This window comes from Patella vulgata, chromosome 6 (genome assembly GCF_932274485.2).
Source record: "Patella vulgata chromosome 6, xgPatVulg1.2, whole genome shotgun sequence".
Classification (NCBI taxonomy): Eukaryota; Metazoa; Mollusca; class Gastropoda; family Patellidae; genus Patella; species Patella vulgata.
Window position 1 is genome coordinate 59,896,693 of NC_065884.2, and position 18,305 is coordinate 59,914,997.

Below are 18,305 nucleotides of genomic sequence, written 5' to 3' on the forward strand. Positions count from 1 at the left end.
GCGCACACCCTTGTGCAAATTGATTACTGTAAATACAATAAATTGATAGTATTGTATTATAAACAAGCTTTTAATGAAAAATTGACAGTGCTGTGTAAGACTGTGGTGTGAACGACAAATTGAAAGTACTGTGAATGACAAATTGAAAGTACTGTGAACGACAAATTCAAAGTACTCTGAACGACATACAGTGCTACTGTGAACTACAAATTCAAAGTACTCTGAACGACATACAGTGCTGCTGTGAACGACAAATTGCTGTGAAAGACATATTGACAGTGCTTTGAATGACAAATTGACAGTGCTTTGAATGACAAATTGACAGTACTGTGTGAATGACAGTACTGTGAACGACAAATTATAATTTCAATGATGAAATGACAGTACTTTCAATGATAAATTGACAGTACTGTAAATGGTAATTGATGATACTTTAAACGATAATTGATGATACTTTAAAAGATAAATTGACAGTATTTTAAATGAGAATTGACAATACTTTTAATGAGAATTGACTACTTTAAACGATAAATTGACAATACTGTGAACGATAAATTGACAGTTGGATCATTATTGTTACTTTGTATTCTAGACAAAATTGTCCGCTTTTACATTAAAATAAAATTAATAATATATAGTATCTTATGGTCTTTGGTGTTAAACTGTAGATGTTACTGTAAGGTTAGTTTACGGTAAATGGAAAAGAGTGGTTTGATCAAGCACTATAAGTGCAGCTTTCATGATAAGTTTTGATTATTTCATAATATTTTGTATTTGGTGTTTTATTCTCCTGGGGATCACAGTGGCTAAGTGGCTAAGACGCTGGCTCACTAGCCTGGAGGTCGGGTGTTCCATCCCTGCATTGGCCGAGAAAGTACATCCAGATTTTCCGGCGTGGTTCCCCCTTGTCATATGTCTAGTACTTCGGGTGGGATGAAAAACTGAGGTCCCGCGTACACATTGGCATGCAGGTAAAAGATCCTTGACATTTGGAATTTGATATAAAAGTAGGCCTAAGTGACCCTGTCCAGGCAAAATTTCCTTCATAGCACACTATGGCGTATGCCTGTCTTCATTAGCCCAGATCGGAGCAGAACAGTTGGACGTTAAACTCCATTTTCATTTCATTTTTATTCTCCTAGCATGACAAGACATGAAGGCCTAGCAATTGCAATTCTGTACATAGATAATTGCCTGGCTTTATAAAAATGCGGTTTAAAGTCCTGTTCTGTTCCTGACTGGGATAATGAAGATGCATGCCATACAGTGTGCTATCAGGGAAATCAAGGGATCTTTTACGTGCATTCCAATGTGTACACAGGAATTCGGTTTACGTACCATCCAAATGACTAGACTGCTGTCCTTTTCAGGCCTTCCATCCTGCACCACTGATAAGGGGAAACCATGTTGGAAAATTCTGATGAACTTTCTCGGCCAATGTAGAGGTCGAACATGCGACCTCCAGTCTAGTGAGCCAGCGTCTCACCCACTTAGCTACCGTGTCTCTCGGCTTCTTTTATAAACAGACGATCAGAGATGGATGAGTGAAAACTAAAAATTGTAAACCCTACATGACCGCTCCGTAGATAAATAGATTTAATTGATATTTAGGCTAATGAATGAGTAAGATCTTGGAGATTTCTGTATGCAATTCCCTTTTTATTTCTGACATACTCATACTGTGACTTTAGATTTTTAAACCGTATAGGTATTTCTTCGTTTTCTGTAATATGAAGACGGAAAGAATAATAAAAAATGATGAGTAATTATTTTTGTGGATTGTCAATAGATTGACATATTGGTATTCACGGAGGAAATTCTGTCTAGCAAAATAATGTCCAATTTAATACAAGATAAAAGCACAGTCTAGACTTGGAATTGAATGTAAATTAAATTCTAAAACTAACCAGACAGACAGTAAAAAGTATTTTCTTGGAATAGACGTGGTAGTTTTGTCCTCGAAATTGACAGAAACATGATTTTCATGTCTGGATTTCTATTCTCCTTTTAAAATATTAGGTCTGGTGTTAATATATTCTTGAAGCAATTAGTCCCAAGTTTCTATTCTTATTGTCTAGTCTGGTAAATGCTAAATCTTATTCTCTTTTAAATGTCTGAAATTTTTTTTTTGGCTCAAATATTTAATGTGATTATAGTTTGTCATCTCTTGCGTCTGTCCTCAGTTTTTACAGAGCAATTCTACACGTATACTCTTCAAAAACGGAAACACATAGTGACATTTCGTCTTGGTATATCCTTGCTCTACCATTGCCTCTTTGCAACAGGTACAATGACTCTTCGCTGAACCAAACTATTCTCCAGTGTTGCTGTATCCATACCCTGTGTAACTGAACCCATTGAAGTCAGATTTGACAATGATGGCGTATTTCAAACAGCTCTAACTGGACACCTGGCTTGTAATCCGGTTTCACGTACGTGTTTACGGAATGTCTGGTCGGAGATCCAACGTCGTCCAGGAATTGCTGCTGCAGTAGAGGTTGCTGTTGTGAACCATTTCCGTAAATAACGTAACCTGATGTGATGATCTAGGTCACTCTTGTTTGGCCTGAGCTCGACCGGTCAGATCTTGAACTTTGCTGTCGGTACCTATCCCAAAGGCGAGAGATGGTTCTCTGAAAAACATCCAGCAGCCTGGCTACATCTGTCTGGGATTCACCTAAGTGAACGTTAGCATTGTTGTGTTGGTCCTCGTTCGGATGTGGCATCACTTGGCTCGTTGAGTGTTTACATGAGCAACTGATTTTGAAACCGAGAACCCCAGGATTTTAAAGGCCTTGGATTTGGGTTTCCTGCAAAAAGCTTGCTAAGTTGTTAAACTCATGTGTCTTGGTGCAATCAAGCGAAAATAGTGACCCTAGATTTAAAACCAATCATGAATTTCTTTTATCCTTACATAATGACATAAAAAAAACATGTAAAATATTTTTTGAAGAGTTTATGTTAAGTAATACATGTAGTAATTATAATAATTAATCAGTAAACCCCCCACCAATCGGAATAAAGTAGTGAGACCCGACACAACACATGTGGGATTGTATTAGGTATCAAGCATGGCGCCATCTGTAGGTGACGCATAACAACAAAAGAGATCACCGATCTGTTTGACATGGATAAATGCCATTTGATTATTAGTGAAACAAAGGAGGCGATGTAGTTTCAACACTTTCTATAAATTGCCACTAGGTATGGCCCTTGCTTCATTTTGTAGAACTCTAATAGTCTAATAACAAAAGTTATCACCTGTTCTGTATGAAATTTATGCGTGTTCAAAATATTTAAAGTTAGGTTGCCAGGCAATGAAACACATTCGTCCACATTCCACGGCAGCTGAAAGTATCAATCTAAAGTCAATCGGATGATAACTTTAGCCTCTATAGCATCCACAAGATTTTCAATGTGATCAAGGGCCATAACTCTGAAAGTAATTATTGGAAATTGTTGAAAATCAATAGGATTCTTCGTCTCATGGCCTCAAACACTGCGTATAAGTCAATAGGATATTAATTTTAGCCTCCAGAGCGTCCACAAGATATTTTTAAGGGATCAAGAGCCATTACTCTGGAAGTAATTATCGGAAATCGTTGAAAATCACTAGGCTTCATTATCTCATGACCTTAAACGCTGTGTATAAATTTAAAGTCGATCGGATATTCACTTCAGCCTCAATAAGATTTTTTAAAGTTATCAAGGGCCATAACTCTGATAGTAATTATTGGAAATCGGTAAAAATCAATAGGTTTCTTCGTCTCATGACCTTAAACACTGTGTATAAATTTAGTCAATCGGATATTAACTTCAGCCTAAAAAGCGTCCACAAGATATTTCAAAGTGATCAAAGGCCATAACTCTGGCAATAATTATCAGAAATCCGTGAAAATCAGCAGGTTTCTTCGCCTCATGACCTTAAGCACTGTATCAATTTAGTCAGTCGGATATTAACTTAAGACTAAAAAGCATCCACAATATATTTCAAAGTGATCAAGGATCATAACTCTGGTAGTTATTATTGGAAATCGGTGAAAATCAATAGGATTCTTCGTCTCATGACCTTAAACACTGTGTATAAATTTAGTCACATGACCTTAAACACTGTGTATAAATTTAGTCAATTGGATATTAGCTTTAGCCTAAAAAGCGTCCACAAGATATTTCAAGGTGATCAAAGGCCATAACTCTGGCAGTAATTATCAGAAATCGGTGAAAATCAGTAGGCATCTTTGTCTCGTGACCTTAAACATTTAAAGTCAATCAGATATTAGCTTCTAGCCTCTAGAGCGTTCACAAGCAATTATAGATGCTGGTCGAACAGACGGGGGCGATGACCGTATACGACCCCATTTCAATGTGGGCGTATAAAAAGGAAGAAGCCAATTGAATATCAACAGTGATATTATACCATCTAAAATTTTGACTTGTGGATTAGCTGCTGTGGACATGTTTCATTGTCTGGCAACCTATCTTTTAGAAGTTTGGAGTTAATATTTACTAGTTACCAAAGGCTTAAATTTGATCGAAATAAATTTGTGTTGCAGGATTGGTAAGAATTGGTGAAAGTTTGGGCCTGTCATTGTTGGCACCAAGAAAGAAAATTACAGTTCTTCTGATTGGGAACCATTCTGCTGGTAAAAGTTCCTTCATCAATTGGTGAGTGGTTATTTTTATGTTGTACTATAGTTGAATTTGATAATAAAATTAAGTTTCCAGAAAAGGTAAAAGAAAAAAGATGTACCAATGCATAATTAGATCTGTTTTATTGTCCCCCGCCTTTCGAAGAAAGCAGGGGACTATTAAAATGGGTTCGTCCGTCTGTCTGTCCGTCTGTCTGTCCGTCCGTCTGTCTGTCCGTCACACTTTTTGGGACACAATAACTCTCTTCCTAATTGAGCTAGAATGTTCAAACTTGGTGTATGTGTTTATTAGGTCAATGCCTTGATGGAGTTCGAAGATGAGCATTTTCCGCTTAGGGTAAGCAGAGATAAGCAATTTGATTGGTTGATGCTTTGGGACACGATAACTCTCTTCCTAATTGGGCTAGAATGTTCAAACTTGGTGTATGTGTTGATTAGGTCAATGCCTTGATGGAGTTCGAAGATGAGCATTTTCCGCTTAGGGTAAGCAGAGATAAGCAATTTGATTGGTTGATGCTTTGGGACACGATAACTTTTAATTGAGCTAGAATGTTCAAACTTGGTGTATGTGTTTATTAGGTCAATGCCTTGATGGAGTTCGAAGATGAGCATTTTCCGCTTAGGGTAAGCAGAGATAAGCAATTTGATTGGTTGATACTTTGGGGCACGATAACTCTCTTCCTAATTGAGCTAGAATGTTCAAACTTGGTGTATGTGTTGATTAGGTCAATGCCTTGATGGAGTTCGAAGATGAGCATTTTCCGCTTAGGGTAAGCAGAGATAAGCAATTTGATTGGTTGATGCTTTGGGACACGATAACTTTAGTTCTAATTAAGTGAGATTGATGAAACTTGGTGTATAGTTTCATTACAGTAATACCTTGACTAAGTTTGATAATGAGCATTTTCTGCTCAGGGTAAGCAGAGCGATACGCAATTTGATTGGTCGAGACTTTGGAAAACAATAACTCTCCTACTTTGATTGTCCCCCGCTTTCGAAGAAAGCAGGGAACTATTAAAATGGGTTCGTCCGTCTGTCTGTTTGTCTGTCTGTCCGTTCCACTTATTTGTGATAAATTTATATGTGTCCTCTAATTATTTTCCTATTTCGGCGGGGGACATCAGCCTCACTGTTGGCTTGTTTTCTTTTTGACATGCAAAATTGCCGTTGGTATATGTAATAATTTTTCATCTTTTGGCATTGCAACTACCTAAAAAAAAGCTAGAGATCTTTTGGAAACGGTCACGAAAAGCATGAAACAATGTGCTGGTTATTCTATAAATAAGAATTCCAGTCAGTGATGTATCTGGAAACATACATAAAATACATGTACCAGTCATAATGCACTAAATTGCACACTTGAAGGAACATACTCAAAGTACTGCTCATTGGAAACATACATAATATACCAGTACTAAATTACACACAGCCAGGAACAATACATACTGCAGATTACTAATACTATCTCAGTTGCTATGTCGAACCTGGTAGTGTCTAATTATTATCTTTTACCTGTATGCTTTTCCCATGCTCAACCATGCTGCCGACAAGAGTGAGGACCAAACATACAACTGACTGGTAACATTTTCAGGCCATAAAGTAGATTACCTTTTATATAATTAGTTTATTGGTCTAAAAATTGAAATGTGGTCGTGTATTGTCGACGGCCGTCCACAATTGCTTGTGTACACTCTCGATTAACTTTAAATTTATACAGTGTTTATATTGTCATCCCCCCCCCCCAACTGGTGGTCCACAATTGCTTGTGTACACTCTCGATTGACTTTAAATTTATACAGTGTTTAAAGTGATGAGACGAAGAATCCTATTGATTTTCAACAATTTCCAATAATTACTGTCAGAGTTATGGCCCTTGATAACTTTGAAAAATCTGGTGGATGCTCTAGAGATCAAAGTAATCATCCGATTGATTTTCAATTTATACACAGTTGACTGCCAGAGTAATCATTCGATTGACTTTAGATTTGATACACAGCTTTTAAGGTCTTGACAAGCATGTATATTGATTTTCAATGATTTTTGATAATTTGACAGTAAATCTAGGATATTAAATGTTTTGTATACTAATCATTAGCATGAGGCAGAACTAGTAAAGTAAACAAATTCTATTGATTGTTTCATAATTACTTACTCTTAATCAGATTTTGTTGTGGTGTTATAAATGTTCATTACCCAGAAAAGAAAAAAATATACAACTTAGATGCTGTGGGCATATGTTTCCTTGCTGGGCAACCTATCTTTAAAGATTTGAATCGACCATCTTTTATTTCTTCTCGATGATGAACAGTAATTCATTTCTGTCCATTAAGGCGAGTCACGGTGGCTAAGTGGGTAAGATGCTGGCTCGCTAGCTTGGAGGTCAGGGGTTCGATCCCTTCATTGGCCGAGAAAGTTCATCCAGATTTACCGGTGTGGTTTCCCCTTGTCAGTGATGCAGGACAGAGGGTCTGACAAGGACAGCAGTTTAGTCGTTTGGACAGGACGAAAAACCGAGCTCCCGTGTACACATTGGCGTGCAGGTAAAAGATCCGTTGGACAGTTGGAATTTGATGTAAGAGTAGGCCGGATAAAATTTCCCACATAGCACACTGTATGGCATATGCCTGTCGTTATTAACCGAGTTCGGAGCCGAACAGTAGGACGTTGAACCCCATTTCATTTCATTTCTGTCCATTAACATTGAACATACTACATTATGCAAGAGTTAAATCTGACTATTGCATGTCCTTCTTTAGGCCTGAAATATTAATTAAACTAATAATTAGACATGTGAAAAGACCATTTATCAACTTTCATACCATCATCTTAAGTGTCAGAGTTTCACTGGATTTGAATCCTCCGTAATGCCCCTTTGAGGAAGGTATCCAGCCAATATTATTAATAAATATTTGTTTACATTACTGTCTGAAATACTTCTTTTCAGCCCTTATTTTTATACGTCCACATTTTCATGCAGACATATACCTATGGGCGTATGTGATGTTGCCTGGCAATCTATCTTTATAGATTTGAATCGACCATCTTTAATTTCTTGTCGATGATGAGCAGTAATTCATTTCTGTCCATTAACATTGAGGAAGGCCTCCAGCCAATATTGTTTATAAATATTTGTTTAAATTACTGTCTGAAAATTTTCTTTGCAGAGTTTTGTTTTTATAAGCCCACATTTTTATGCAGTTCAAGTATTATGTCGTTGTCGTCATCCGTCCGTCTGTATGAGTGTCTGTTTACATTACTTTGTGGTCAATCTACAGGTCACACTTTTTGTCCAATTTTGATTAAAACGTGAAATGTTTATATCCCAAAAATGGGATGGGTTCCATTTTGGCTCATATTGGACCGTAACTTCCTGGATTATTGCCCCTGATTGCACGAAAAATCGTTATATTACCTTGTGGACCCTGTATAGGTCACAATTTTTGTTCGAAATTTATGTACGTTTCTTCAGAAATGGAGAAGCATATTGAATTTTAACAGTTTCTGTTAATTCAAATTCCATTACGGCCCCCGTTTCAATTGTAGAATCTTGCGAATGTTCAATTCAAATGAAGAAGGCTATTGAATTTCAACAATTTCCATTAATTATTATTATATGCCCCTTTTTTTCACTTCGTAGAATCTTGTGAACGCTATAATGACAAAAGTAATCATCCGATATGTATGTGCATTATTCAAGCCTATTGATACTTCTACCCAGGGTTATTAATCCATTTTGAAACGAACCAACTAGAATTGGGTCAGGTGAGGGCCTGGTATTAAATATGTTAATCGGCAGAATTTATTGTGAAAAAGTAGGAAATGTTGCTGAGTACGAGTGACTGCCCATACATGTCAATTAATCTTGTTAACATGCCAATGGTATGATACAATTTCTAACAATAAACTGATATGGGTGTATGTTTTGTTGCCTGGCAACCAATCTTTAAACAATATGAATGAAGTTGATCTTGCTAGTTTGACAAGACACAATAACCAATTAAATTCACCAAATAGATTTTAAGTTAAGAATTGATCGTATTGTGTCTAGTAAACAAATCATTGTTATCTAAAGAAAGCTTAGTTAAAAGTTATGTTTGGTGGAATGTTTATTTTAAGAATTTGAAACAATCCTACACTGTCGTCAGCATATTTCAAATTGTTTTAAGATTTTTGGGGACATGTTTTGGTGCACACCTCTCGAAATGGGATAGGAGATTTAATTATATAATTTGACTGTGAAAGGGCATTATGGAATAGGTAAAATGTGAGATCATGTCCAACCTCATGGGATTTCTGTTTCCTCCAGTTTCCTGTCACAACTAAAGACCCCTAAGCAAGAGCGAATTATTGAAATAAAAGTGAACAATGTTACATGTAGTCCTGTAGAGCATAAAATACTGCTGAAAAAATTCAGGTCAGATCATCATGTAGTGGAGGCCATTGAAAGTATAATACCCCCCCCCCCCCCAAAAAAAAACCCGAAAAAACAGAACAAAATATATATCTTGCTTGATAACAGTGAGAGTATCCTCATTGAAATGTTGCAGTTAATAAACCTAGTGAATGTTATCCATAAAGCTGTCTGTTATTAGAAATATATATCTGTATTTTAATCAGATCTTAACAAAGTTTGACTCTTCACATTTCTCTTGCCAAACAAAAGTGGATAGGTCAACATGTTCAGCTTACTCATCCCTTTATAATCTCAAGTTACCTGCACAATCCTTTTATTGTCAACTGGGATGGGAAAAAATCCCTAATGATACCAATGTATACTCAACTTAATGTTACATTCCACTGATACCAGACTACTAAAGCTTGCACCTAAACAAATAATAATCCTGGTTTAAATTCTATAATAAAAACGTATTGATATTGTATTCATAGTTTTATAATTAATCGAATTAAGGCCACACAAAATGAATATTTTGGTTCTCAGACAATCCTTCTGAAAAAATGGTGCGGGAGGGCGTTTTGGCTATTTTTTTAGTTTTTAAGAAACACATAAAATTATTGTAAATTTTATATTTATTTAACTCTTAATAAGAAACAAAATATCAATAAGATTTTGAAGTAAAGTCTGAACAGTTCCATAATTTCCTCCAGATGAACTCCTGCGAAAATATTTTAAAATCCACTGTTTTTTTTCTATTAGCAACCACTATGTGGCGTCAAAATAGTACTCAATTGTCAAAGCAAGGAATTAGCTGGCGATTTAAATCGTAGTCGGCGCTCCCAATACTTTCAGTCATCTGTCGCAGTCTTTATTCTCAGGGAAAGATAAAATAGTCCACTGGAAAAGGCATTATGATCATAAAAAAAGACATTGTCGCCATCAGTCAGTGTAGAACAGATTAACATCAGTTATCCAGTGCCGTTTGGGACGCTCAGTGGTGTTTCCCATGGATACGTACATACTTGATAGGCGAGTCTTTTATTCATTCCCTCTTTTCAAGACATGTTTAATAGTTACTTCCCCTGGTCGCGGGAAATACGAACGTGCAGAAATTAACTTTGTTTTTATTTTTATTGACACAGCTTATTTTTGATGACGTGGTAGTATCAGAGAACCAGAATATTTTTTTGTTTGTGGCCTAATTAAACAGGTTTTGGTTATTCTTAATTTGAAATTAAAGCACTGTATATTCACTAATAGCTCAACTAGTAAAGCTCAACTGAACAGATAATTATTCTGATTTTAATTTACATAAGCATAGTTTCATAATTAATGGAAATGATTAGATTTAATTTGAAATTAAAATAACTGTAAACGCATCCTTTAATTACCAGACAATTGAATGAAGACGACCCAAGTTATATTTTTCAATAGGTGGTACAAGTTGGCATTTAGTGAAATGTAATATTGAATATTAACAGTGTAAAATATCTGATTACATGTCACATGATGTTAAATTAGATCGTACCAGTACTGCTATAGCCTACATTTTTACATGTAATTGATTTTAGTCCTTATTTGACTCCTGATGAACAGATACATTGTTTCTTGTGCATGCAGGTAAGTGGTTGTCATGGTTTTTGTTGTGATATGCCATTTCCTCCTGACATTTGTTTTTAGACTGGATCAATGAAGTTCCAGTATTAGGGACTAAGGGCGAATCTATTCAATAACCTGGAAATTGTATTGGCACAGGCCTTTCAGAAAAAAATCTTAAAGGAAAAAAAATGTAATTAATTTTAAAGATTAGATTTAAAATAACCATGTTCTGTCTCAACTAATTATTTCTAGAATCAAAGCATTGACCTACTTTGAGTATATTGACACCCCTAAATATTTTTATATTTTCTAAAATATACCATGTCTGGTAAATTTGGCCAAGTTTGTGAGGAAATAAAGCTTCCATTATAAATTCCATAAATAACCACATGTTTGATATTAGATATGTTAATATAATAAAAATATGAATTTTGACACATCCTGCAGTAGAAGCTTACATCCGGACCATGAATCCATTCTATTCACTATATTTGATAGATCTCTAATTACTTGTCTTCGGTGTCCTTGAACATTTTTGTGTTTATTTTATTGTGTGTTGTGCAGTTCTCCTGCAGGCTGCACTATTCGTCGAAAACATCATAATGTTCAGCCAGCGCTGGACTAGTCCAAATAGCCCTCATTTTTTTTTCACCCCTCTTTCAAAAGTTTTTGTTTAAGCCTACAAAGTTACCTCTGAATTAATTTACATCCAATTAACACAATTTTCATCTCCAATATAACTTTGCAGACAGTAAGTAGAAAAAACCCTAATACACTGAGGCTTTAGATAAATCTTTTGAAAAATGTGTATACTATGCAGAATTTACTTTAAATTACATTAATAGTTCAACCAAACAATGCTTTTGATTTAGTTTATCAGCTTTAATAGATGAGGTTTTTAAACACTCAGGTGCATTTATAAATTGACTAGAAAATAATCAGAAATCTTATGAAGCAGTACATATTTTCTGTACTATAATATCTGTTCATCAGGATTTTTGCCAGACACAACAGCCAGCCATTTTGTCATACATTAACATAAAGATGTAGCCAGCATAATCTATCGAGCCTGCATACTCAAACTGCCTAGAATTGTTAGTTCATTTACTTCAGTATGTGTGCTCACTGAGGTCATTTACCCCTTCACTCTTCACTGTGTTAGTAGGTCATGCTCTATTTATAGTAACCGGTGTTATCTGCTGGTAGTGTGTATATGGGACTATCCTTAGAATTTTAAACAATAGATAAAATAAAAGCTTGCTGAAAATAGCCTAAGGTGTATTTATTAAAGCTGGAAATATCTGGATAGAGTAATAATGCATGTTTATATTCCAGGACGAGGATTTAAGAATACCTTTTTAAAATAAGCCCAGGCTCATAATAAATAATGCTGATCAACAGAAATGTTTCTAAATGTAAATCATACATTTTTTAATACACATAAAAACAACTTTTAATATAAGCAACCAACAAAATGTTTTGACAAAGCTGATTCATCATAACTGTTAAAAGTAATATAATTTAATATGTTTTTGTAAGCTAAAGAAATATTAATGTAGTGAAATCGACCGGTAATATTAAAATGTTGAGGAAAATGTATTGATTTGAAAGTTGTTTCACTTTCTCTGGAAATCTAAAAATGCACCAACAGCAACCTGAAAATTGCTAATATTCTGTTAGCAAAAGTTGGTAAAATTATTTGCATTTATTTAAGATAATGTACAGATTTAATTAATTTGTTTCAATGGCATTTAGTATCTGAAATAAAAATACATTGACTACAATTCTATGGAATACAATTACTATTTAATGAGCAAAGTCTCAAGTCCGCGACAAAAGTTTTTTTACATGGGTTCCACCTCGTCATATGTCGATTGTCTTAAAAGTTGACCGATAGTATGCAAGTACGTGAGACATATTGGTCAATCTACATCCCTAAAAACTAGAAAATGACCACTCCTATTCGATTTTCAAATATGTGAAAAAAAGATAAATTAAAAATAACTTAAGGTGGTTTAAAAACCACATAATGAGAGGAATATTTTGTAGATAGTTATTTATTGATCTCTAGTAGTTCAAAGTTATTAATACAACTCAGTTATGAAGGTCAGTGAGTTTTCTAGAGCAGGTGCTACTTAGTGCTGGCTATGTCGTCATGATCTTTCTAAAGCCATTTCAATTCTTTTACTTTTATACGCCCACATTTTCACCCTTGTCAAGATGTTTGGACACCTGGAATTCTGTCCTCATTTCTTTGTGGACGCTATCAGATTTTGATGAAGCTTTGAGACCACAATTTTAATCCGATATAGACAAGCTTATGGTCATGATCTTTCTAAAGCCATTTCAATTCTTTTACTTTTATACGCCCACATTTTCACCCTTGTCAAGATGTTTGGACACCTGGAATTCTGTCCTCATTTCTTTGTGGACGCTATCAGATTTTGATGAAGCTTTGAGACCACAATTTTAATCCGATATAGACAAGCTTATGGTAGGTAAGAATCAGACCTTTTTGTTTTTCAGAGTTATTCTCCCTTTTTATACGCCCACATTGAAATGTAGTTGTATATTATCGTCCCCGTCCGTTAATTGTGGACGCTTTAGAGGATAAAGTTAAGGTCGTGAGACAAAGTAGTCTATCGATATTCAAAGATTTCTGATAATTTCTGCCAGAGTTATGGCCCTTGATCACTTTGAAATATCTTGTGGACGCTCTAGAGGCTAAAGTTAATATCCGGTTGACTTTAAATTTATTGACTTTAAATTTATACAGTGTTTAAGGTCACGGGACAAAGAAGCCTAGTGCTTTTCAACAATTTTTGATAACTTGAACACCTAAATCCATGATATTAAATGTTTTGTATACAAAACGTTAGCATGGGACAAACAATTTCTAATGATTTTCTTATATTTACTTAATGAGTTGTTATTCCTGATCAGAATTTAGTGTATTATAAATGTTTCATTACCGACAAAAGAAAAAATAGGTGACAACTCTTGTTGACCTCCCGAACGTGGGCGTACGTTTCGTTGTCTGGCAATCTATCTTATGAAAACCTTGTGAACACAATAAAGTCTATATTTTTAACCAATTTTTCAAATTTGTTGTGAAGTGTTGTGTTCATACATGTACCCTATCAATATTCAGCAACCGTCCGTTCCGAGGCTTTGTGATTGTTAAAGTTAATTTTATAGAACTGAAATATTTGATATTATTGTTGTTATTGTTACCTAAATTAGTTAGTAATAGTTAGTATGACTAACTAATTTAAGACCACTGCATATAAGCCTTAATAAGACTTTGAAATCCTTAAGGATCTTAGTGATCGAGAATTCCCCATCTTGAAATCTGTAGACCATTAGCTTATTTGATTTATCAGACCTATGTTAATAATGAAACTGCTATTATTTATCATCTTAACATGAAATAGAGTATGGTCGATTTTGAAGCAGTCTGTTACATGTGAAGAACTTGCCAAGTCTCCAGCTATTGAGGCAGACTTATTGTATATCTCTGTATAGATGCTATAGTACAGGTACTCTGTGGACTTGTTGACCCAGACTAGTACTGATTTTGCATTAATGATGAGTCAGCATATAAATTATAAACTTTTTAATACCGATATTTATAGTTTGATTTTGCGAAGTTCTAAAGAGAAAGTACATAAATGTATCGTTTTAGATTCAGTGCACAGTTCTTTTATACACTTGCTGCATATCAGTCTTTTGACTAATTCTATATATTTTTGAATAAAAGCAGTGAAGATATATTTTGATAATGCTGACCATTAACTGGAATCCTAATTTTCCGAATGCCATGCAGACTTCAAGTTACTTGCCCCATAGTTGGTATCCAAGTATGGAGTTTATATATTAAATCTTTCTTTTCCCCCTTTTTGTGCCTTTGTTCACTTGTTACTAGTCTAGGATTGAAGAAGAATGCTGAATTTAAATTTTCTGTCAGAATTTGGTGAATATACACAATTTTGAGACGGAAGGATCAAGAAGTGAAGAGACAAGAATTAGAGAAATCGTGTACAGAAGTGATGTCCTGTCCCAATCCTATCCTCTGACCATGCATAAAAAAGAAAGTCTACCCTGTTCAATGTACTTATCTGATTGTCTTTTTCGACCCTTTGTGGTTGTAAAGATTTAGATCAGAGTGTTGAAAAAAATGTTATGGATATCAATGAGAGAATTACTTGTCTTCATACTTATGGTAAAAGAAAGCTCCTGAGAAACATAGACTAAAACAATCAACAATCTGTTATAAAACAGGCTCTCGAAACTAGACTTTCTAGTCTGTAGATTACAAATTATTCATGGTAACTTGTTGAAGAGATAATGACGTGTCATCTGGACAGTATATTAAAAACCTTTAATTGACTATATTCGATTATTCAAAATAAATGACGTTTTGATTTATCGTAAGTTTAAAAAAAAAAAAAAAAACCCAACTCAACCCCTGTCTACAGTATATTGCAGCAGTTTTCCTGGAAGACAAACTGTCTTTTCTTGCACTGATATCCATATACTGATTATATATATATATATATATATACATATTCAGTCTTGTAGTATTTTACTTAAAAGTGATGGATAAACCTTCTTTATTCAAATCTTCAGCTGATTGAAGCAAGCAAAATATGCTGTTCTGTGCAGAAATGAAATTGCTTTGATGCAATAAATGCGTAGAATATAGAAATTGGTGGAAAGCTGTAGAATATGTAATATTCCGAGGTGGCTGAGACTGGGATATAAGAGTGTTCATGTTGCTATTGATTATTTTTTGATAGAACCAAATGAACGTTAATGTCCACATATCCTAGAAACTTGTACTGTGGTTAGATTCATGTCTACCACAGACTCACTCTCAAATACTCTTATAAATATTAATATTGATATAATAGACAATACAGGGAAAAAGGCTGAATCAGCAGATTTCTTTCCCTAGTTGAATTGATTATTTATTTTGATCATTTTTTTCCCATGGTCAAGCTTTGTTTCAGGAGTGATTCGATCAGTATGGTTGTTTAAACATCAGTTATGTAATCGAATGTTATATGATTGGAAAATCACCAATACTGTATTTTACTTATTACCTCATTTATTGGTCAATTCAGTTTGCATTGACTTCATTGATTGGTCATAGAGAATCTGACGGGTCAGCTACAGGTCAATTCCCAGACAAAGTGACCTTGACCTTAAATTGTACAAGTGACACAGACGACCAGACTGAAATGGCTTTAAGCAAATACAGTTGAGATGAGTTTTAAGACTGCGTTAGCTTAGAGTGGGTAGTCTTGTGTACGTAGACAATTGTTTGATTGTTACACTCTCTTATATGTTCTTATTCATTATTAGAAGTAGGTGGTCCTTCCATACCTTAGACGACTCTTGTAAGAAAATTATCGTCAGACTTCTAAACACTTAGATCCTTTTATGCAAGTGCTAAATACACCTAACTTGAGGAACAGCACGAGGGCAGTCGGCAGCCTGGGCAAAATCTTCTAAGTTCTATTGATATGACGTCGGACATTATAGTTATACATTAAAGAATGTAGCTCTCAAAATTGTCTTTTACGAGTTGGACAGAAGTGAAAGCTGTTGCCGTCTGCTAGAATTTATTTTAATTGGAATGTAAACGTAGGAATGTCTGCGGAATGTAAAATTGATAGTTGTGGATGTCAGGGTGAGCTCTAGACAAAACTATTGATTTTTGTATTTAACAGAATACTTCTCTTTTCCATAATCTCGTACTTTTTTCATCTTAAATTTCTCATTCTGCTTGTGATAAAATTAGAATTCTCTCACCAGCCAGTCTTGATATGTACACATAATACATCTAAAGATATTTTGTGGAGAAAATAGTGATATTAATTTTGTAACAAAGGAATTGAAATTGGTTGTCTAGACTACTAGCATTTTTTACCCTGGTTATTTTCCAACTGTGTCTTACACATTTCACCATCCAGACTAATTTAAAAACGGAAAATAATTATAAAGTTAGTTGTTAAAATGATTGTATATTCCTGATGGAATCTGAATTGAGCTATAATTCTAATACTGGACACGGACTGGCATCAGTTTAAGTTGAAGTTAATATGAAAATAGTGCTCTTTCAGACACCTGTGGATAGATTTGATCCTAAGATAATCATGTTTACACATGGGTTGTGAGATATTCACATACCCACTGTATATCATGGGTGCTATATTTGTATTTTGAGTTGCATATAGATCAGACACTTTAAAACAAGCATGTGATTCTTCTTCTGAGTAATGTTTTCTGTGGGATTTTCATGTGTTTCTCTGCTCTTGCTTGCACTTTGGAACACAAGTTTTCATGGAAAGTACTGTACATAATTCGTACTGTGTCTTTCAAGCCTGATTTTGTTGGAGTTGGGGAAAGAAACACATTGCTTTCAAGCCTGAATTTGTTTTGGAGTTTGTCAAACACATTCTATTATAATAGGCTTTGATATTTCAATGAAGTTGTGAACATCTAAATTTACGACTACAGTTCATCTTTTACTTTCAAACAGAAACACCTGTAATTTGTATTGGGAATGCTTAAGACAGGTGTTCAATGTAAAATGTGTATGTAGGATGTTTAATAGTGATATCAGAGAGAAATCAGTTGGATGGCCACTCACAAAACAATCATAAAATCATGAGATTAGCTTGTGTGCATTAAGCTGGGGGGGGGGGGGGAAACCTCTGTATAATCATGTAACGAAAATGACAAGATTATGTTACATCCAGTTAAATGCAGTAGAGGCCAATTGGTCACTTCACTCCTGATAAAATATAAACAACTTAGTCTGTACATGCACATTATGGGCCCGTAGATAGCCCAGAAATGTTGGATGGCAAGGGCTTCTGGGGGCGCTGATGTACCTACACTTGACGGTCCACGGTGAACTGCACAGTGGACACGCCTCCCTTCAAAGAAGGGTGTAGGGTGCACTTCCCCCAGAACATTTTGACAAATAGGGTTTTCACCTATGAAAATAGTGGGAAATTTCAATTTTGAGGCTGAATAAGCAATATTGGCATATTATATTTTGATATGAACATCCTAAAAATTTGAAGGAAGGAATACAAATTCATTCATGGGCACCTAACCAAACTTGTACGGCATTATAGGTGCCACGCCAATTAAATTATGAGTATCCTGTCAATTATATTATGGGCTCAGTGTGTGCGGCCCACCATTCTCGGCATTATTGGCACCCCACCAATCATGCCATTTTGGTCGCTCCATTTATAAAGTCGTGGGTGCCCAACCAGTCTTAACTCAGCATTATGCATTATGTGCGGCCCGACAATCATATTATCATAAGGCGCCCAACCAATCATGTCATTATTGGCGCCCCTCTAGAATAATTAATGGTGTGATTCATTATGAGGTGCCTGACCATTTGGGGGTCGCCTCATATAAAATATGTTTGATGAGGCTCTCATAAAACCAAGTGACATTGGTTGGACGCTCTGCCAAATTTGCCCACACTGATATGGGCACATTGATCGTTGTATCGTATTGCATTTGATTTGTGTTTTGTTAAATCATTGCAAATATATCAGTTACCAATTGATATGATGAAATCCTACAATCTCTCAGGAATTTACATTTATGAGGTGGTGAAAACAATTTGT

The 18,305-nt window shown here is 35.1% G+C and overlaps 1 protein-coding gene across 3 annotated transcripts in view; it reads left to right on the forward strand.

The window, feature by feature from the left end:
• The window catches only part of LOC126825593 (uncharacterized), a 55,282-nt gene that overhangs the window by 8,151 nt on the left and 28,826 nt on the right, over positions 1–18,305 (forward strand). For 2 of the 3 annotated variants that reach the window (XM_050555262.2, XM_050555261.2), the window contains exon 3: positions 4,554–4,665. In XM_050555262.2, the coding sequence (XP_050411219.1) occupies positions 4,554–4,665 (112 nt within the window). Of the gene's footprint in view, positions 1–4,553; positions 4,666–16,070; positions 16,340–18,305 lie in introns of those variants that run through there. The other variant, XM_056101569.1, reaches the window with a different exon arrangement.